We start from the raw sequence: 22,968 nt of genomic DNA, 5'->3' as shown, positions 1-22,968 counted from the left end.
GTATTGATGCAGAAACCAAGTATTTGGGCAAGTACTCGTACTCGCCCAAATGCTTTGACACCTTCCCCGATACCGGAACTTCCAGTCACAGGAAGATTTCCTGACCGGTAGTGCTTTGGGTGAACATGGAGCCAGCGATCAGGAAGTTGGGCGACAAATAATGACCCGCCTCCCTGATTGGCCGGAGAAGCTGGCTCAAAGTTGATTGGCCTGAAGCTGGCTTCCCGGCCAATCAAAAAGCCGGGTTATTAATTGCCGCCCGTCATCCTGATTGGCCGGGAAGACGGCTTGATGGTGATTGGCTGGGAAGCCGGTTTCCCGGGCAATCACAATCAAGCTGGCCAAACAACATGGAGCCGGCTTCCCGGGCAATCAGGAAGCCAGGCGGCATGTCATTACCCGCCGTCGGCCAGCGGAAGCACCGGTAACGGAGAGTACCGAAAGCAAAGTATCGGTACTCAATACCGGAAAACTGGTATCTGTGCATCCCTAAAGACAATCTTGCACATAAAAAAAGGACAATACCAGGACAGAGGTAGCCAGGCTAATTGGTATTTGCCAGGAGGACTACTGTATTCTAAAGTATTACTGGTCTAATATAAAATGTCTCTCACTAAGTCAGCTCTGCCATAAAGGAAACCATAAACCTCTCATGAGAAACTAGGTCAGGGGTAGCCAAACTCTGGCCCTCCAGCTGTGGTGAAACTACAAATACCATGATGCCTCTCTATCTGGGAGTCATGTCTGTGGCTGTGAGAATCTTGCAATGCCTCATGAGATTTATATTTCCACCACAGCTGGAGGGCCGGAGTTTGGCTACCCCTTAACTAGGTTGCGCCTTCTGAAAATGCAGTTTCCCTGGCGGGCCCTGGCTTCAACGTGGCTGTTTATTGATCCAAAACTGCCTTGCAAGTGAAGTCAGATCTCTCAGATCTGCTTACACCTCAAAAGTTACTAAAGCCGGGCAGGGCCATCAGGATTTTCAGAAGGCCGAGAGCAACGACAGCCCACATATTCCACCTACGGGTGCCATTTAACCTACAGTCCCCCAGAAATGGGGACAGAGGCACACATTCTGTATCTATGCAAAATATCACAAGGAATTTAACACAAATCTTTTGTTCTTTTATTAGTCCTTTGTATAATATTACATGTATTTTTCTCCAAACCTGTAAGGTTTTCTCTTTTACAACTTTTTTTTTGTACAGTTGTATCATACATAGAAACGTCAAAAAAAAGTCTGATAAAATATACATGCCACAGCAGCAGAAATAGTTGTTTTTTTTTGCAAACTAGTTAAAAACTATACCCTTTGCCCTTTCGGTTTAATATACAACTATAGCAAGAAGAAAATATGATACAGAGTGCAGATGCCTTTTTTAAACCTCCTTTTCGGACTCGTTCATTCGCTGCATCCTCAAAATCATGATTTTGGTTGACATCATTGTGGAGAAGCAACTGTCCGTCGTTTCTGCTAGTGGCCTATTCTATACAGGAAACCATCGCTTGGGAACAAGTGTCAGGAGAAGACCCACCTTCATGTACAATTATTTTTTTTTATTTCATATTCCTTAATGCTTTATCCTAGGTCAAGTGACCAGCAAAGTTTTGTACTTCCTGTCAAAAGCTAAATACACAACTGAAACTTACATAGAACTGTAATACCTTCCCATAAAGGTGACCACCCACCCACTCCTGGGGAGGGTGGACTGTAATTTCAAAGCCTCTGCAGACTGTGCCACTGCCCTAGCTTCATGTCTGACCTCAAGACTATGAGTGAACATCAACCCACTGGTGACATCCACCTTAAGGATTTCCACTGATAAGTGGTGGAGCTGACAGACATCTGGTAACTACATTGGTTTAACTGGAAAAATAAAAGATTTTGTGACTTTAGAAGGTATACATAAGTGAATCATACGTTTCTTCCCCACCCCTGTTCTTTGACAATTTGGAAAGTGTTCAGTCTAAATAAAATGGAAGATATGGGGAAACCTAGGACAAGCAACTGACCTAGCAATGTGGGCCAAAATATCCTCATCCGACTAATAGGGCACAGAAAGTCTTTGTACTATGTTCACTGCTGTTAACAGCTGTGCCCAGGCATGTTTTAATGCCCTTCTTTAGTGCCACGATCCGGTACAGTTATCAAGTTCATGAGGGTTATCTCATGTCCCATGACTAGGAGGGTGCTGCAGGTCTTGGCCTGAGAAGATGGGGTGAAGAAGAGGATGCAGGTGCAAAGCTGTAGCTGCTGCCGAGGATTGCCGAGGAGCAAGCAGAGTTGGATAAAGGCCATGGGGTAAATGGTGAAACGTGAGAGGTCCACCTGGGTGGAGGGCAGAAGCTGGGATTATGTGTATGGGGTGGCTATGCAGGAAAGCAGCGTGGTGGGCTGGGATGAGAGAGTGGGTTAGGTGGGAGAGTGAAATAGGTGCTAAATGATGCTGAGGGATGTGATGGACTTGCGCCAGTTGTTGATGGTGGTGGGGTTGGATGCCCATGGCTGCAGCAGCAGCTGCGTGCTGCAGGATGGCATGCTGCATAGAGGTTAAGGAGGCAGCAGACATGGGAGGAGGTGCTTGCTGAATGTGAATTTGCTGAAGGGTAGGTGTTGCAGGTTGCAGAGCTTGTGGAAGTACCCCTGCTGGGAAACTCTTGACCTGCTTGGCCAAAAGCTGTTGCTGAATATGCTGCTGAGCCGCTTGCTGTAGCTTGCTGTACTTCTCCATTTCTTCTGGGGTGAAAGTGATAGGCTGGCTCTCCAGCGGTGCCAGAGAACCCTCATCCTCTTCTTCCTCAATACCCTCCTCTTCACCCTCGGGACGGGGGGCATTTGGATCCACTGCAATAGGTGGGAACGCTGATGGGTGATAAAACTCACCCTCAGGTGGTGGTGGCGTCATCCTTCCAAGAACTGGTGGAAAAGGAAGATCACCATTGCCCAAAAGGTGTGGTGCATCTCCTTCTGAAAACTCTGGAGGTGGTGGCTGGAAGCAGGCAGGGTCCTCTGCTGTTAGATGTTCTGCAGTTGGTGCAGGTGGCTCTGGCGGTGGAGTATTCTCCACCTGTGAAGTAGGCTTAGTGTCTTTGTCCTGCTCCACATCTACACTAACAGAAACCTCCCCTGAATCCTGCTCTGCTTTCTGTGGACCAGTGACTTTAAATCCTACTGGTAATTTGCCTATCATGGGCAGTTGTGTGGTTTTATTACCAAGAGCAGGTGGTAACTTGGGTCCAAAATATCCCTGAGGTGGGTCTTTTACTTTAGCTCCTGGCTTTGAGTTTCCATCCACCGTAGAGCCAGCTGCCTTTTCCAAACGGCGAGACTGAATTTTCTCTAAGAGTTGTTTAGCTGTTAGAGAACATCGGCCAGAGTCTTTTTCAGTGCTCTTGTGTGTCTGGTTGGAGCTACTCGTTCCTTTTAGTTCCGATCCCCGACTCTCCTCTCTCCGGCTTCCAGAGCGAGTAAAATGTGGAGACTGAGAACGGTATATCTTAGAACGATTAAAGTCCCGCCTGCCACCTCGGCGGCTATCTACACTCTCCCGCCCATGTGATCCTTTTCCAGAATGACTACGAGCGCTCGTACTCCGGTCCCTACTATAACTGCGACTGCGTTTCCAACTGTGACCGGTCATGCTGCGACTTCTCTTACTCCGACTCCGGCTACTACTGCTTGACCTCCCTCTGCCTCGACTCCTGCTTCCTCTTGAGCGACTTCTACTTCTAGAACGACTGCGACTGTAGTCAGAAGAGGAGTATTTATGCCTAGTGGAATGTCTCTTAGAGGCCCCAGAATCAGAGTCCGAACCTGGTGACCGTCTTTTTGAACGCCGCCTCGACCCACTGCTGTATTCACTATAGTCACTCTCTGAATAACTTCGATTATGACTAGATCGACTTCCATCTGTGGAGCCACCTGAACTGGATGAGTAGGACCGCCGTCTCTTTCCAGACCTTGATCGACTTCTGGAGCGGTCACTAGTGGAGTCATACTCTTCACTATATTTCGAGGTGGATTTTTTCCTTCCTGCGTCATCTTCACTGTCATAGTCACCACTACTTTGTCGGCTTCTGCCCTTGTTGGGTGTATTTCGATGGGAGGAAGATGAAGGGACAACAGCAGGAGGTGGAAGTGATGATTTAAGTTCCGTTTTAGGCTTTTTGTTTTCAGGCTCTTTGGAGGAAGCGGGAAGGACCTGTTTTGTACTGACATTTCCAGTACTGCCCTCTTTATTCACAGACTTTTGAGTGCCTAAGTCTTTAGCGAGGCTTTTTAAGGCAGTTATCGGAGTTGGCTCAGATTCTTCTACCTTTAACACTGTTTTGGAGGAACCCTTTGACTTCTTGTGCTTATGTTTCTTCCTTTTCTTCGATTTCTGCTCTGACCCCTCATCTCCCTCTTTGTGTTTCCGCTTGCGTTTGCCACTTTTCTTGTGCTTTTTTTTCTTTTTGTGCTTGTGTGGCTTTCCTGAAGACTCTCCTTTGTTTTCATCCTCAACGGACTCAGGTTTGATATCACTAAGAGGTGCAGAGGAAGCCTTTGACTGGGCCCCACAAGTAAGTGCAGCCGAGGAGCCTTCCTTCTTTACGGCAACACTGTGATCTTTGCTTGCCTCAGGAGGCGGTAAGCCATCTTTGCTAGTCCCTGGGTTGTCCTTTGTCTTGCCAGCCAGCTTTCCTTTAGCATCTTTGTTCCGTGAAAGTTTGAAGTCAAAGTATAAAGGGTTACAGCTGTAAGAGATGGAAGGCTCTGCTTGGGTGAATATGAGGAGTTCAGAGGGCCACTGTAGGGTGGTACTCTCATCCTTGCTCAAGACTGGGAAAAAGGGACCAGTTGGTTGTTTTGGACGCTCTGACTGTTCTTTTGCAGGCGTTGGGGATTTCTTGGAAGATTCTTCATTTAAATTAGTGTTAGGCTTTTCTTTGCCTTCCTCAGTCTCTTTCTTGTCTGCCTTTGGTAAGCTTGGAGAAGCAGTGCTTTCTGTTGCCGGAGTCACCTTTCCTTCACCAACCACACTCTTCTCCCCTTTACTTTCTGTCTGTTTTGAAGGCTTGACTTTGCTTGGAGCAGCCTGTTTCTTCTCTTCTTTTGAAGCTTCGTACTCAGTTTGTGTTTGCTCTGTAGACCTCATGAAAAGCAGAAACTGAAAGTTGGGCTTCACTTTGCAGTGAGCAGGTGGCATGTAGTGATAATATTCCGGCTCCCCTGCCTGAGCACATCTTTCCTCCCGTTTCATCTTCTTCAGTTTGGATAAGGTGCTGGCCAGGGAGCAGCCATTATCTCCCTCACCTTCCTCTTCCTCTACTTTAACTTCATTATCTTTGCTGCACTCCGCTTCCATTGGACTTTTCAGCGTGCTTATGATATCTGCCGTGGATTTGTCCTCTTCCTTCTCTTCCTCTGCGGCACCCACTTCCTCACTGTGGTCCTTGAAGACAGCTGGCAACTCCAGCTTCAATGGAGTTTTCTTGGCAAAGGAGAAAGAGAAGCCCCCTTTCTGGAGCAACGAGGAACTAACTGGACTTTTGAAGCCAAAGGTAACTGCTGGAGCTGGTGGTTGAGTTGGGGCAGTTATCTGGAGTGCTTTTTCTTCCTGAATGTGTTTTGGGCTTTCTTGGCCAGCTGAACTTGTGCTGATGGGCATATCTTCGTCTTCAGTGCCTTCTTCATCCACCGCAACTGTGGTGGCTTTAAACATGGGGCCACTGCCTGGAGCAGCACTAGATAAGAAAAAGAAAAAATTACCAACTCATAAAAACACATTAGGCTGGCAAGAAAAGTGCATATAAATTGCAGATGCTGGACCTACAGATACATTTATTTTCAACTTGTACTGGCAGGTACAAATCTAAAAATGATAGGCGAAATCTAAAAGCCATGTAAAACATTGACACAGGTGATACTATTGTATAGGCTGTATACAATAATATCACCCTGAAGACTAAATGATTTTCTATGAACATCTCAGGCGAGAAATCAGACACCTGGGCTTCTCCATTACCACTGTTCACCTTATATTAGTTCAGGGTTGTCTTCACAGTACTTAAGAACACTGCTGTGCAGATCAACACCTCAGTTCTAGATGGATAGAGTCCTTTTAAACAAGGTAAACAAATGGCATTTAACATAAAGACAGCATATTACTGAGCAACCCAGCAAATGACCGGTACTCTGGTTTTAAATATTTCACCTTTCCGCTTGCTTCCTCTGCTCAGCCAGCTCAAGCAGACGTCTCAATGCCTTCTCCTGCTTGCGCTCATCCTTTCGAGACCGTGAAGAAACATTGCGGGCAAACTCTCGCTGCTTGAGATCCTTCAGCCTCTGCAATGTCGATATAAACATGTGTCAGTTCAACATATCTTCAGATCTACGGATCATTCTGACATGTGGTTTTGCTACTTTGTTTTAACTGTCCATGTTCCACAGGCTCCCTTTCAAAATGAAGTCAAGCTTTGAACCTTTTTTAGCTAAACAAGTACACAAAATGATCACAGAAAATTTGACAAGACATATTCAAGCTGTTTTTTAGACTCTGCCACTAGTGACTTCCTTACTTTATGCTAATACAGGAACTGCCTCGTTTTCAACATTTTATAAATACCATATACGTCAAGCCCGGTATACAACTTTTTCTTTTTAAAAAGGTAATTCACCCTATGGTTTCATGACTCGCTGAGAAAAAGCATGCCAACCATGACTCCGCAAAGAGTAACCCAAAAGATGAAGACAACGAGAAGTAGCAATGTCTATTTAAACCCAAAATTATCACTAAAAAGCTGTATGTCCTGTGCAGGGGGCTGCTGCAAAATGATAAAAATCTTACCCTGCAGCACGCCGTCTCCTGCACATAACTCTCAGCTTTCGTACACCGAGGCTAGGTTCACACCTGCACTACACCCGAGACCTGCGTCCCGGGGCCCATTGATTTCAATGGGGTGACAGCCACACGGCAAATTGCTAAAAAAAGGTACAAGTATCTTTTTGTCCGACACACAGGTTTTTTTAGACAATAATGGCACCTACAGCGCAAACGATTCACACCTTGGCGACTACGGACCGCACGGCATTCGTGCACAAAACCGCACGGATTGCTGCGCGGTCAGGAGGAGTCTTGGTGTGAACCTAGCCTTAGGGGTGCTCCAGTCGCATCCCCACCTCTCCTCTCTATTTCCCCATTTACAAAATGCCTTGTATTTTTTTTTTACAAGATTTTCTGCGATTGGAGGAGGAAAGAAAGGCGGACACCCAGTGCGGTGTGTAATTATTTGTTTTCCCCAGAGTGTGGCCTTCACAAAAATCAGTAATGACAGTTCCCTAGTTCTAATCACGACACACTCTTTAAGCAGTGTAACGGCTTATCCTGCATGATCTTTATTCAGGTTTAGCAAATTCTGAAAGCTTCTTGCATAACACGCCTAAAGCTTTTCCAAGTAACTGAGCGGTATTCTTTTTTAGGACAGTTTGCTGTACTATAACAAAAGCCTTCCAAGGAAATTGAAAAATAGCCTAAACCCAAATGATACGAGGTAATCCAGAAGGAATGCCTTCCATAAATGGTACAGTACACCACCTTCTATATCACTGCAATTACAATGGCTTAAAGTTCTCGCTCTGAAGTTCCACATGTAATTGCCGGACAGTATTATGCCTATTATTATACCTCTGTGCTGGCTGCATATTATTCAGAGACAAATAAAAGAGAAGTAAAACATTAAGAAGACACGGCACACATTTGGCAGGGTTGAAGTGAAGGGGTGGGGAATGCTGTATATAATGAAATAGGAGTAGACAATTAACGTGTATGTGATGTAATGTAAACCCTAACAATGGACGGCTCTCATTTGCTTCCTTTTAGTCTTAAATATACCACTAAAAGTTTTGTTATATCGGTTTGGCAAGTGCAAAAAATACCTGTTTATCTTGCCACATAGCTTGTGAGCCGATAACTTCCTGTGCTTTATGCCGGTGTTGACTCTTATCAGATACATTGTTCTCAGTTCTCTCTGAGGACAACAGAACCCCACCCTGGCTGATCTTGGTATAATTTTTTTGCAACTGGTAATGGCTGTTACATACAAGCGTTCAGGCGGCTATAGAGCTGCCCAATCGCTTGTAAGGTGCTGGGAAGTGTGTGTGGCTCCCCCTTTGCTGCCAGATATCCTGGGCTCCACCCCTGTCCCCTGTGTGGGTCCTGTCCACCTCGGTTGGAGGGAGATCTGCACACTTCCAGCAGCTGATCTCCCCTTTGATCACTGAAAGTGGAAGCGGTGTGTGTTAAATCACTTCTGGTTTCAGTCTGTCATTTCTCTGCTGTAGCCAGAGAAGACGCTAGTGAAGCATGATGTGTTCATCAGCTTCTTTGGGTTCCATAGATCCAACAGGTCTAATAGGCCCCTGATGTCTTCATAAAGAAAACCTGTCAACTTCTTTGCCATTACATAGGGGACTTATTAGCCCCCCAAGTCATAGCAATAAAGTTGAGCATAAAAAATTAAAAGTCGTATATGAAAGAAAAAAATGTAAAGTCTCCCTCCCCCATGTACACGCACAAACGCACGTTGGGTGCCCTACGTGTGAAACTGAGGATTGCGCCACACATTAAAAGTGTATGTATGTTACGTGTTCTGTATGATGAGCAGTAAAAGCTTTTTAAGCGTTGAATATGGGAAATTTGGGGTACTGTAGTCCTTTGCGATTTCCTTTGCGATTTCTTGGGCAATTTTAAGGCTTGACATATTTACCTGACACAACCCTTTTATGTTTTACCAACAAATTGGATAATATATTGTGTTTTTGTGTGCAGTAAAATTCATTTTAGGGTATTTTATCCTAAAAATGTTGGTTTGATAAACATTTGCGCAAATACTGTCCAACATAAAAAATTGCTACTAGCTTTTTCTTTTTTTATTCTACAGGGCCTCGGATTTAAGAAAATATATACTTGTTTGGGGGGTTTTCTAGCCAAAAATTCAGATTTTATCATGTGAGTGCAGAAGTTAAGAAACTGCTCCAGAAGGCCAGGGGTTAAGCTTTTAAAAGTTAAAATCAAAAACCCCCAAACCAAAACATAAACCCCACAACAAAGCATGACTGAGGTTACCTTTGTTGCTCAAAAATAAATGTCTCTTCTCTGTGCCCCTCAAATGCTGGTTTCAAATTTGGTACTGGACTTCCAGGTTGTGCCCCACAACTGATGCTTTGCACCATCATTTAATGAATCACTGTTACTAATAAGGGTGCTCTCATTGGGCAGAGAAACCTCAGATGGGTGAGCTTATTGTCAGGGGGCCAGACTTCTATTCAAAGAATGCCAGTGCTTGGTAACAAAGGAGAAACCAGGAGGAGCACATAGAAGAGACTTCCCTGGCTAACGCAGGTAATCGCAGAAACCTCTAGATCAGCGGTCTTAAAATCTGGGGACTAGAGGGACAAATACAAATCCTTTTGTAGGTAAAACAGGTGTGTGTGTGTTTTAGGCATGTGTAAAAAAAAAAAAAAAATGCTGTAAAGTAAGAATGCTTTCAAGAATATATATTTTGATCAATTTACAAAATGAAAAATATTAGTGAACAGAAGAATCTAAATCAAATCAATATTTGGTGTGACGACTCACTCTTTGGCTCTAAACCAGCATCAATTCTTTACACTTGCACAGTCAGAGATTTTGTAGGATTAGAGTCAGGTGTGTGATTAACCAATTATACTAAGCAGGTGCTAATGATCAATTTCATATGTAGGTTGACACACAGTCATCAAATGGAACAGCTGTGCAGGAGGCTTAAAACTGGGTGAGGAACAGGCAAACTCTACTACTAGGGTGAGGTTGTGGAAGACAGTTATGTCACAAGTCAAAACACTATGGCAAGACAAAGCACAGCCACAAGCCACAAGGTAGTTATTCTGCATCAGCAAGGTCTCTCCCAGGCCAAGATTTCAAAGCAGACTGGGGTTTCAAGATGTCCTGTTCAGGCTCTTTTGAAGGAGCACAATGAAACGGGCAACGTTGAGGACCGTAGAAGCAGTGGTCGGCCAAGGAAACTTATTGCAGCAGATGACATCACAGATCATCGGAAGATGTGCAGCAGTGCCATCAGCACCGAACTGGCGCAAACCATTTGGACCCAGGTACACCCATCTACTGTTTTGAGAAGTCTGACCAGAAGTGGTCTTCATATGGAAACAAGGCTAAGCGACTGAACTATGCACAAAATCATAGGAACTGTGGTGCAGAAAAATGCAGCAGGTGCTCTGGACTGGTGAATCAAAATGTGAAATATTTGGCTGTAGCAGGAGGCAGTTTGTTCCCCCAAGGGCTGGAGAGCGGTACAATAATGAGTGCCTGCAGGCAACATTGAAGCATGGTGGAGGTTCCTTGCAAGTCTGGGGCTGCATTTCTGCCAATGGAGCTGGGGATATGGTTAGGATCAACGGTGTCCTCAATGCTGAAATACAAGCAGATACAGTGGTACCTCGGTTCAAGAACTTAATTTGTCTCGCGATTGTGGTCGCGAACGAAATCAAACTGTGATGACACCGCGAACTTGACTAGAGGAAGCCACGACCATGTGTCAGAACAGGGAAAATGGCTGCGATTGTGTTCGTCACCCGAAGCGGAGTTCGCAAACGGAGGCTAAATTTTGCCGAACTTCTTGTTCGCGAACAGAGGAGTTGGCGAACCGAGGTACCACTGTACTTATCCATCCTGCCATACCATCAGGGAGGCGTGTGATTAGCCCCAAATTTATTCTGCAGCAGAACGACCCCAAACATACAGCCAATGTCATTAAGCGCTTTCTTCAACGTAAAGAAGAACAAGGAGTCCTGGATGTGATGGTTTGGCCCCCACAGAGCCCTTATCTCACCATCATGAAGTCTGTCTGGGATTACATGGAGACAGAAGATCTGTGGTTAGTTCTCCAAGATGTACCTAGCACAACCTACATGCCGAGTTCCTTCAAAAACTGTGTGCATGTGTACCCGGAAGAATTAATGCTGTTTTGAAGGCAAGGGGGGGGGGAGATGGGTCACACCAAATATTGATTTGGATTTCTCTTCTGTTTATTTTTTTATCAATTAAAAAAATGGAAAGTAAATGAACTATTCACACTTTCTGAAAGCACTCTCACTTTACAGCATGTATATATTATATATTGATATACACACACACAGTGCATTCAGAAAGTATTCCGACCCCCTTCACTGTTTATGTTGCAGCCCGATACTACAGTTGATATCTACACCCGGTACCCCATAATGACAAAGTGAAAATACAATTTTAGAAATGTCTGAATTTATTAAAAAGGAAAAACTGAAATATAAATGTACTTAAGCATTCTGACCCTTTACTCTGTACATTGTTGAAGCACCTTTGGCAGAAATTGGGGGATTTTCTGCCATTCTTCTTTGGAAATCCTCATGCTCAGGTGGGATGGGGACCGTCTGTGGACAGCCATTTTCAGGTCTCTCCAGAGATGTTTAATAGGGTTGAAGTCAGGGCTCTGGCTGGGCTACTCTAGGACATTCACAGGCTTGTCCCTAAGCCACTCCTGTGTTGTCCTGGCTGTGTGCTTAGGATCGTCGTCATGTTGGAAGATGACCCTTCAGCCCATTCTGAGGTCCTGAGCTCTGTGGAACAGGTTTTCATTGAGGATATCTCTGTGCTTTCCCACAACCCTGACCAGTCCCTGCTGCTGAAAAACACCCCCACAGCATGATGCTGCCACCACCATGCTTCAATGTTGATGGTATTGGGCAGGTTATGAGCGGTGCCTGCTTGCCTCCAGACATAACATTTAGAATTGAGGCAAAACAGTGCAATCTTGGTTTCATCAGGAGAGGCTTCCGTCTAGCCACTCTGCCATAAAGGCCAGATGGGAGGAGGACTGCAGTGATGGTTGTCCTTCTGGAACTTTGTCCCATCTCCACACAGGATCTCTGGGGATCTCTCACAGTCAAAGTGACCATTGGGTTCTTGGTCACGTCTCTTACTAAGGCCCTACTCCCCAGATTGCTCAGTATGGCCGGGCAACCAGCTCTTGGAAGAGTCCTGGTTGTGCCAAACTTCTTCCATTTGAGGATTATAGAGGCCACTGTGCTCTTAGGAACCTTCAGCGCAGCAGAAATATTTTTGTAGCCTTCCCCAGATCTGTGCTGTGCAATAATCCTGTCTCTGAGCTCTGCAGGCAGTTCCTTTCAGCTATTGTTCTGATACAGTATGCATTGTCAGCTGTGAGGCCTTCTATAGAATTTACCTCAGGTCGACTCCAATCAAGGTGTAAAAACATGTCAGCAACGATCGAGAAATGGGAGGCACCCGAGCTAAATTTCAAGTCTTGTTGCATACGTATGCATATGTAAATACTTATGTCATTGTGATATTTCAGTTTTTCATACATTTGCAAATATTTCTAAAATTCTGTTTTCACTTTGTCATTTTGGGGTACTGAGTGTAGATTGAGAGAAAAAAAAATAATTTAAACGACTGTAGTGTCAGGCTGCAACATAACATTAAAAAAGTGAAGGGGGTCTGAATAATTTCTGAATGCACTATATATATATATATATGTATATATATATACATTTTTTACATACTGTGTAAATAGATGTATAAATGATGAATAAAAAGCAGGGTGTTATGTGGCGGGCCGAGAATAAGTCTTAACTTGAAGCTACACAACACCGAGCTTCCGGACACTGACGGGAGCGAGGGATAAGACTCATGCAGTCACATCCCCGGCCCTCCTAGCAACTTGTATATTTTTCAAAGAATACAAGGCATCCTCTGATTGGAAGAGAAGAGGAGAGGGTGGGGATGCGACATCTTTGCTCCAATCACAGAATGCCTTGCATCTACAATACTGCTCACCTTGTAATTCTGACAGCAATGGTGGTCGAAGCATCTTGGTACAGATCTCCTTTCAAAGAAGCACATCAAGCTTTTGCAGTTGTGAAAGGAGTATTCACACTTATCAGAGACTCTGGTTGAGGATCTTCCTTGTTATGGCTGTGACAGTCTAAGCTTGCCTTTTTTGTTTTAATGTCAGTGTTTTAGCCAGTTTAAGGTAGGCTAGGCTATGATATATACAGTACAGTATATACACAACCAAATGAGCATCTGTATACAGTATACATAACCTATCGCATATGAACGTAAAGTTGAAAAATTGTAAACTGAAAGATCGTAACCCGAGGAGCATCTGATAGTAGGAATTATTTTCCGAGACTTTGTGTTCCTGGTCTCTGGGAGAGATGGTAGGACACAGTACCTGCCACATGCACCTCCCAACCAGTTATAATTTAGCACTGGAATGGAACCCACAGCCAGAAGATAGCTGGAAGCAAGTTACGTACAGTGCTTGGCTTTTTAAGTAAATGGAATGCACCCGTCAAATTGGATTAACACAAAATATATATGGAGGAATTATTTCAATAAATGCCACAAATAGCTTATTTTATGACAGATACACTAAGAGGAATGTGGAGGTTGTTTTTTTTTAGAAAATGCTAGCCGTCTGGCTTTAATATTTTCTAAGTCACTGATGAGAAACAAGCAGGCCACCAATGAAAGTTGGGGAAATTAGCTTTAAATCAATGACTCAAAGTAGAAAAAGTATCAGCAAGACAGTCGAGAAATTAGCATTTTCTGAAGGTGGTCAGTAACTGCAACCCACACATCTCTCTTAGAGCAGGTTTTACTAAAGACATGCATTGGCCTAACTGAGCTCAATGGGGGTTAAGTGCACCAACCCCTTCTACATCTCTCTAAGAGTCACAACCCAACAAAAAAAACAAAAAAAAAAAAAAATCAAACCTTGCCCCGATCTACCCACAAACAAATAAATAAAACCACCCTGTTTTGAGTAGATTTCTTCACTTCTTCACTAAAGTTCCTTCACTTTACCTGTTTGTGTGCGTGGTCATAAGAATTGATGTGGTTGTCAAACTCCTGGTGCTTCTGATACTGCTTGTCACATAACTCGCAGTAGAAGTTCGCACGCAGCTCCTCCAGGGCTTTCGCTATGGCTTTCTCCTTGTCCACAAAATCCTGCACAGATCACAGGACATCCATGTTTAGATATTACGCTGACACGCTATGCCTGGACTCCTAGTTCTAGGGCAGGAGACCCCAAGTAGTTCACTGCTAGTATAAAGCAATTCAGATTTTCACTTCCACAGTCTGGCCATTAGATGTCGGTATAAACCAGTGATTTTTACTTTAAACGGACACCTCTGGATGTCCCACACTTCCGGCACCACACAGCCAAGAGATATGACAAAGGCAGCTATAGATCTTTAGCCAGACAGCCATAAAGCACAAGACTTGGAAAAAATGTTCTCGGCCCACGCACAGATCTAGCAATACTGAATTTGAGAAAAATAGTGTACAAGGCGCCAATTACAACATGTCCTCTAAATCTGGATAGGTAGTGCGTGCTGGGCTAGTTTAGTGCCCTGTGGGGGAACTCAGCAACAGCTGCATGGCAATAATGAGAATAGGAAATGGCTGTAAAAAAAAAAAATGCAAAAAAGGTAGATCGCTAAGGCTCCATTTACATATAGCGTTTCCCACGCGGAAGACCGCACGGCAACACAAACACTAAAATCTTTCATCAGCACAGATTTCGCTCGTTTGCGGCTATTATATAGCTGCGAACGCGTGGAATCCGTCAAAAAATCGTGCTTGTACTATTTTATGGGCCGCGAGGTTTTGTACCGCGTGGCCGCCGCAAAAGTCTGCACAATGCACACTAAATTGCATTGTTTTTTTCTGTTTAGAGCGGCAATGCTTGCAGTTAAAGGGAATGCTTAGAAAAAATATGGGCATCCTTGAAAAGTCATTGACTATAACCTCTAGCAGGACTGCCCTGGCTGAATGTTTACTTACCAGTATTGGCCCCTATATATCATATTCAGAGTGTCTTAGGGGTCATTAAGTTCCTCCTTCACACCAGCTCTGTATTGACAGGAAGACTTTATTCATTCTCGAGGATAGCATTTTCCCCTTCCAACACTCTAACCTCTTCCCACAACCATGGATTTTCCTGCTGATTGTCCCACCAATCCTGCATGTTAATAACATTTTAAACCAAAGGCATATGCAGCTCCTCTTCCATTAGTGGCACACATGGGCTTTCTTCTCCTCCCCACCCCTTTCTCGTGGTCAGATGCTCAATGCTGCACTGGGAATGGGAGCCAACAAAGAGTTGGAGCAGGGCAGGGGATAGCAAAGGGGTAATGTGTCAAGGCAGCATAGTTGGAGGTGAATGTAGTAGGACATTGAATTGTATGTATACTGTCCTCAATGTGTGTATAAATGGGGGAGGAGGGGGGTCAGCCGAGTCTCTAAGCCTACTAGGTCTGTTTTGCCATGTCGTACATACAGTAAGAACACAACTACATGCAGACAAGACTATATAGAATCCTGAGAAGAGCCCACAGATGGCCACTGATGGATAAATGAAGCCAAGTGGAAAAAGTCATTTTCCAAGACATCAAAATTCATCAGACGGTGCACAGGTTACATTTTCCATGCCCTCCTCTATGATGGTGTTCTAGAGTGCTAAAGACATGCAAAATCTCTGGATTTAAGGACAATGTACGGTAATGCAGTTGGGCAGGGGTAATCTTATGCCAGGAACAGCTCATGAGAATGAAAACACTGATAGGCAAAAAGAGATATCTTAGTATTGTGAAGGAAAGAACCACCTTGTATTTCTGCCTCAGCTCTTCTGTGTCTTCTTTTTCCACCTCCAGGACACGTCTTCGCTCAGTGGCATCTTCTGCATAATCCAACTGGTAAGAGGAGTATCAAAAATATTCTATTAATCCCTTCATGACTGAGGCCCTTTTTTCAATTTTTGCACCCATGTTATATTCCACATTTTAGGCCTGAAAATGTCTGTCACCAACCAAAAGGAACTGCACAGAAGTGGAACAACAGTGCTGGACCTGCAAGGTTTGTCCTATAGGTGTGGATGGCCAATTAGGGTTTGAAAAATTCAGTATAGTGATCTGACTACCGGACAGGCAGCTTCTATATGGCAAAGGATCTACATTTGGTGTCAATTTGCAGGATTGTGAATTGAAGCCCCAGACATATCTTTATTCAGTATGGGATTGAGGGGACAGTATAGAAAGAGCCAATGCATTTCAGGGGCTCATACAAGTACACCCTTTATCGGGCCTTACTAAAAGGAGAACATGCATCAGGACTATGATGGCTTGAAATTGGCCATCGTTTTGTCCAGTGTGTGATAATGCATAGAGCTCTTCAGGCGATCTGGCTGCAAAATCAGATGCTGAAGAGCTCCATGCATTCTGACACACTGCGCCGCATGTTAGGAATAGTTGCACGTGCCAGACTGAGTACACTAATTCTATGGCCATTACTCATGGTAAACTTGATGGCCTTTAAAGGCTTTTGCCGTTCCGCAGGTGCACACAATATTGAGGTTTGACATATTTGGTATCCATTTACTCATCTTTTATATTTTACAAAACTGTATTATATCATGCTTGTGTGCACTGAAATAAATGTGAATGCAGTTTTACTGAAAGTTTGGGATTGACAAACTTACACTATCATGTGCCAAAAAATTGCCACTGCCACCATTTTATTCTACAGGGTCTCCACTTTTAGAAAGTATACGCTTATGAGGGGTTGAAGCAATATTCTGGCCTGAAATGTGGATTTTACCATGTGTGCAAAAAAAAAACAACTTTGGCAGTGGAAGGGTAAAAGAAGTATTGGGAGCATAAAATACGGGGCACTGCAGCTGTCATATGCTAACTCTTTAGATTGAGAGCTGAGTGATCACGTAACCGCTGATCGCTCAGCTCAGGGCTTTCTCCCTGCAGAGGGTAATGACAATCACCCACCGCTCCCCGCAGGGATTCCCCCCTCCACTCGGTTTCTTCAATGCTTATTGTAGGGACAGATAGGGGAGAGTATGGGCTTAGCTGGGTCTGGAGAGGCAGAGCCAGCTGCCAATCAGGCAGGTGGGTAGATCCTGACAATATAGTCAGGATCCTTCCCGGCTGCAGCACGGCTCTGCGCTGTCAACATATAAAGGGCACTTGCCGGCTTTATGCAGACTTTGGGTCACAGGAGTATATTAGTGAATGTACTCTTGTGACCCAAAAAATAAATAAAAAAGGTTTGGCTTTACTTTTCAATGGCTTGTGCACAGACCCTTCCTCAAAGAATTTATCATTTAGCACATTCACTCACCTCCATTTCCATGCGTCCCATTCCCATGACATCATATTTAACCACAATCGGGATAGGATCGGTTCTGCCTGTGGAAGAAACAGACAAGGAAGCCAGTTAGCGAGGGATGGGTGGGACAGACCTAAGTGTTACACAATGGGTTTTGGGTGGTTAGAAAAATCTTGCCTTGGAGTGCAGAGACCAGAAAGCTACAGTGGACCAAACAAGAGTCATTCTCACAGCTTACCGCTATCAAACATGAAGACCCACAAGTCTAAGCTGCAGACTGATATTCCCTATGGACTAGTAAGTAAACTAGTGGAATAGAGAAATCATCAAAGTCCAACCCAAACAGTGATGGCTAGGGCAACTCGGCCTTGTGTATGAAAGTGTCAGATGGACAATGCCATGTTGCCTTTCATCTCCTGGCCCGCAGCAAGAACATGAAAGGTTGACTAGTTGCTCTGGTACCAGACCGACTTTTCCATATACAAGGCCTACCGAGCCAAAACGTAACCACTGGAGAACAGAATGTGTACTTGAATCCCACCCACATAACCTGCTTTCGAACTGATCTGTAAGCTGTGAAAAAGACTAGATGCAAATAAAGAATTGACTCAACTAAATCAAACTAGCAGCAGATTGAATTTTATATTGTTTTATTGCTTCGAGGAGTATCCGAAATCCACTCACAACCAGCCAAAGCAAGGGAGGGAAGGGGAGATAAAATATAAGGAGGAGCAGGCAGGCAATTCACTACCGCAGCTGATCTCAGACTGGTGCAGATTCCAGTTTAGATTACATCACAATGGGATGTAAGTCCAGAACACAGGGTGGGGAGGGGGGGGGACTTACCTGCGTGCATCACTCACCTTGAGAAAAAGACAATATGTTAATATGTGCTTGCCCAGCTACCTGGAACATTATGTGGCGCACACACACCAGGGCATTATACCATTGGGCCAGGACCGTTAACATAATTACTAAAGCTCCAGCTCTACTTAGTGGCCTGCAGTGTTGGCCAAAAGGCCCCAATTATTACCTTGCTTGTATAAAAGCTCTGGTGCAGTCACAGCTGTAGATTAAGGGATTCAAACTTCTTTAAAGTTAAAAAGGCTTTTCCAAATCTCCAAAACCACCAGAATATATGCATGTGAAACAGGTAGGCACTGCTCTACTTTCTGTGCTCAATGAGGAACTTCACCTAAAAACAGCTGGGGGAATCCTATACTCTGCGTAATGTCCACTACTGTATGTGGCCCCATCTAAATGCTCTGCCCACATAGCTGAGGATTTGGATAGAAGGGAATAATCAAGATCCCCATCAGGAAAGTTATCTTGAAAACTTATTCTCACTTCATGTCCCAGGCACACAGCAGGGATTAAGGAGGACTCAAAGGCAAGGGTCTATCCCCTTAGATGTAACTAGAACAAGGTTGTTCCACTCTACTACAGGCAAAAGCGGTACTGAATGGAGTCCCACTAACAAGGGGTGTCAAACAGAACGCCAACTGGTATTCTACAACTGGATGATAGACTTTACCACTGATAGAGGTCCTCTGGGTCATCCTACTGCAAAAAAAAGTGTTTAACGACTGATTCTGCTTAGACGGCAGATATCACACACTTGGTATAACAGTTGAAGTATATGATCCTTTGACTAAAATATGTGCAGGTCTCCCCTTCACATGTCAGAGACCTTCTCCTGCTGACAGCCAATATAACCACTCATGGAACAGGCAGGAGCAGAGAACTGCTGTTGACTGCATCTTAACCCCTTCATGACTGAGCTTGTTTTTGGTTTCTGTGCGTAAATGACTTCTTTCAAGAATAGATACATTATGTGTCTAATACATAACATTTTGTATCTATTCTTGAAAGTCAAAAGATTAAAAAAAAAGCCAGTATAGCTTGAGAGAGATATCTCTCGATCTATACGAGCTGTCAGAATGCTGGCAAAAGCCGACATGTGTCTCTGCTTTGCTGTGACTCTCAGACACCCGATATTAAGGTATCGGGTGTCTGAAAAAGGTTAACCCTTTCAGTAATGGATCTCTAGATAGTTAGACATCTATTACTGAAAGGTAACCGCTGATTCTCAGCGGTTAGCAGCCTTCTAGTGCAGCAAATAACTCGTCACGTACAGTGTACGTGACGAGTCATTTGGTCCCTTTGTGGCTGGACGTACAGTGTACGTCTCCCGCCACGAAGGGGTTAAAAGGTAGATAACTTTCACCTGCTTTAGGAAACAGCTTAGCTGAAGTGTAAAAGAAAAAAAAAAATTACAGATCGGTTACTCTAACAGCTAGACAAGAAAAAATTCCAGCTATGAGAATTACCTTCTAATATAGAACAGCAAATAGTTTAGCCATATTCTGGGGCATGAGCAAAGCATTGTGCCACAACCAAATCAGTTAATTGCTATCCCAACAGACTAATGTCAGCCTTGCCTGGTTTATAGATTTAATTTTCCTTTCAATGTACAACGAGTTCTGAAGAAGATCAATGCTAATGGAACTCTTCTAGGAGTGTCCAAGACACTTATAAGATTCTGACTGGCTGTCGCCTCGGCTACATCAATAAATTAATGAACGAGGGGTACGTCAATTAGATTCAGATCCTGGTCAATAAGAACAAACATAGGATACTTAGTGAAATGTGTTTATTTGTGCCAGGAAATGGTCATGTGAACTGCACCAGAAGGAGGAAACAATATGTTTACTAAAACCAATCCAATATCATAGATGGAACTCAGGAGCCAGTAGGTTCACCTAAAGGAGCTTGACATACCAAGTGCATTGCTTTAACAACGTGATGAAGGCGCCCTGATCGGACACACCTACACAGTTATCAATGGCTAAAAACTAGTGCAACAGAGAAAAAAACATTCCCCATCACAATGTTAACTCTTAGCAAGGGAGGAAGAGAGGTGACATCAACACTGGGCTGTAGTACAAGTTGTCCCCAACCTGACCATCCTGCTTTATAAGATTTACAGGGTTACTCACAGAAGGGTGAAGAGTTTGGAGAAGTGAACAATCTAGGACAACAGCTGATTTTGAAAAAGTCTCCAATTCAGTTCACTTTCCAGTTCAGCTATGTTGTCCTAGATTGTTCACTTCTCCGGCTTTCTCCAAACTCTTCACCCTTCTGTGAATAGCCCTGATAGAAATGGAAAAAAAAAAAAAAAAGAAGAGGACCGGAAACACTAACCATTATGGCAGAAACAAATCCTATGTGGTTCTCCAACTGCTGAAGGCATGACCAAAATTGTTGTGTGCTAATAAGATGGATTGGAGTTTAGCTGCCGACTAAACCTTCAGTCTCCTAATCCCTACTGCTGAGCTAGCAATCTGGGCATGGGGCCATTCACCATAGGACTCGAGTGCCGTTATTTCTAATGGCTAAGTATTTAAAGCAATCTCTTACAAGATGGTTAACATGGCGGGGTGACTTATTACAGCACAGTATTTTATGATCATACTTCACACTACACAGGGATCAGACCTTTAACATGAATAGAGTGCTTCGGCAACAATAGGAAAGGTGCCATCATCAATCCTGAATCATGGATGTATCCAGCATACCCAATAAATGTTGAGTGATTAGTGCGCAGAACATCCATCATCACAACCGTAATAAAGTGATGCATTTTCTATGCCAAGATATACTAGTGACCACTTAAAACAGTACAGGCCTGCTTCAAGCAGTCAAAGAAACTCTGCTTTCATTGGCTACAATAAGAAGCCAGCAAAGGCAAAGCTATCCAGTTTCATTTTTAGGTGCGTTCGCTCCTACTTGGCTCCTAGGGTTCGTTCATCCCTGTCGCAGATAGTCTAGGTTTCAAGTTTTTAATCTATGGGGAAAAAAATGATCAGATGCCACATATTTTGCAAGGAGTGTCAGTCAGACCACATTATATAAATACATTAGGAACTAAGTAGTGCTGAGGCTTTAGGTAAACAATTTAGGATGGTGAACACATTGTAATACTTTGCAAGCAGCCCCATCAAATGGGGTCAGTAAGGCCATCATGCAAGTCTAAGGCCAATGATCAGTGTATGGCATTATATACAAGACTGATACACAATAACATTATGGGTGTAAGGTTCATTCTTTCAAAACCCAATGGTATAATATGGAAAGCAGTGGCCACAGCAAAAGGGAAAGGACGAAAGTGTATGTAGAGTCCTGAAACAGCTTGTAAGGCAATTCCGCATTCAAATGATTTTTAGTTATGACCAATTTTTATTCCCTTCTGTACTCATAAATGCTGACTGCCAAATGACAGAATATTAACACTGTTTAATATTAGAGGAGTATCAGTTTCTGGTGAAACCACCCATAAGATGCAATGGTGCTCCATGGGAAATGTTCAGCGATGCCAATCCTCCAGTACCACCACTAAGTAAACTTGGACAGAAATAAGAAACGGTCAGGCCATATGGGCTATTTCTGATCTGGGGTCATCCTCAACATACAAAAAGGTATGAAGTCCAATAGAGTGCTGGCACATAATACATAATCCTGGAGATTAACTGTTGGCCACACTCATGGGGACTGAATGAAAATACAAAACAATCACTCCATAGCATAAACAAGGTAGCGTGTCTAAGGGAATATTCCACCTTGAGTATAGCAACCAGCTTTGGGAGATTCAAGAAGGACAGGTCACTAGTGTTTTACATTTTTGAGGCGGAAAGGTAAAGCTTGGCCAATCACATTTGATATATGTTAAAATCTAATTTTACGATCTTTAGATATAACAAATCTATAAATTTACCAAAACGACGTAGTTTTAGGGCCAACATTAACGCTCCTTTTCATTTGTATCCTGACAGACAAGCAGTTCACAAATTTGCCAAACCACAATGAAGCATAGTTATAGGAAATGCTTTAGGGGTGTCAAATTAGGGAACCCAATGCCTGTCAATCACTACAAGACCTAGGACACAATCTGATTGCATAATGGTAATTACTATGACTTGTTGCTTCACGCCACAATAAATATGCTGCCCAATCTAGCTGTATTTTTCTGACTTCTTCAAAAAGTCCTCAGCAAAGCAGAGCACTGACCTACCCTCAACCGGGGCGGCATCCACAAACACTAATCTGCCTTTAGCACAAGGGTGTACTAGCTCTAGAAGGTAAACTGGAGACCAATAAACAGCCCAGACATAATAAGGTACCATACTGGAGCCAATAAGAACCACCCAAGTCACTCATAAATTAAGGGTGAGATCAGACGCCATTATCCTTCATATTGCCCAGTTACTACACTAAAGTTGAGTCTACACAGTTATATTTCCTTCGTTCAACCTGCAGCCTTATATTCTGACTCCCACCAAAGATTATCCTACATGTTCCTTCGGCAAAGGTCAATCTAATGATTGACTTCTGCCGATGGAATTGGGTCCCCCAACACAGCGAATTTAGGCCAAATCCTGCTGAATGGGACTAAATTTGCTCTGTGTCTTCCCTACTCAAAGCAGAGATGGCCAAAGAAGCAACTGAACTTCAGCATGCGTGTAAAATGCTGAAGACAAGGCTAACAAGAAAATTAGAAGATGAAATATACAGATGTATGCACAACACAATGTCCTAGGTGAAAGGTCACAACCTTTTTAAATTTAGTTTAAAAAAGAAGGTGATGGTGAAATACTGGCGGGGGATTATTTTGACATGGAGACTCATAGCTAGCAGGTCTTACCAGCCCCACCTATATACACACACTTCAACCGAACAGGACAAA

General features: G+C 43.7%; 1 protein-coding gene across 3 annotated transcripts in view; it reads right to left on the bottom strand.

Annotated features, from left to right (window-relative positions):
• Positions 1-1,278: 1,278 nt before the first annotated feature.
• Positions 1,279-22,968, bottom strand: part of GPATCH8 (G-patch domain containing 8) — a 65,500-nt gene continuing 43,810 nt past the window's right edge. For 2 of the 3 annotated variants that reach the window (XM_018555194.1, XM_018555196.1), the window contains 5 exons: positions 17,238-17,305; positions 15,713-15,799; positions 13,908-14,051; positions 6,198-6,328; positions 1,279-5,727 (listed from right to left, as the gene is read on the bottom strand). In XM_018555194.1, the coding sequence (XP_018410696.1) occupies positions 2,169-5,727; positions 6,198-6,328; positions 13,908-14,051; positions 15,713-15,799; positions 17,238-17,305 (3,989 nt within the window). In that variant the 3' untranslated portion in view covers positions 1,279-2,168. The remainder of the gene's footprint in view (positions 5,728-6,197; positions 6,329-13,907; positions 14,052-15,712; positions 15,800-17,237; positions 17,306-22,968) is intronic. The other variant, XM_018555195.1, reaches the window with a different exon arrangement.

The sequence above is a fragment of the Nanorana parkeri genome, unplaced genomic scaffold, assembly GCF_000935625.1.
Source record: "Nanorana parkeri isolate BGI_ZX_2015 unplaced genomic scaffold, ASM93562v1 scaffold187, whole genome shotgun sequence".
NCBI classification, from domain to species: Eukaryota; Metazoa; Chordata; class Amphibia; order Anura; family Dicroglossidae; genus Nanorana; species Nanorana parkeri.
The sequence above is the reverse complement of the archived record's forward strand: the minus strand, read 5'-3'. Positions and strand labels throughout refer to the sequence as shown.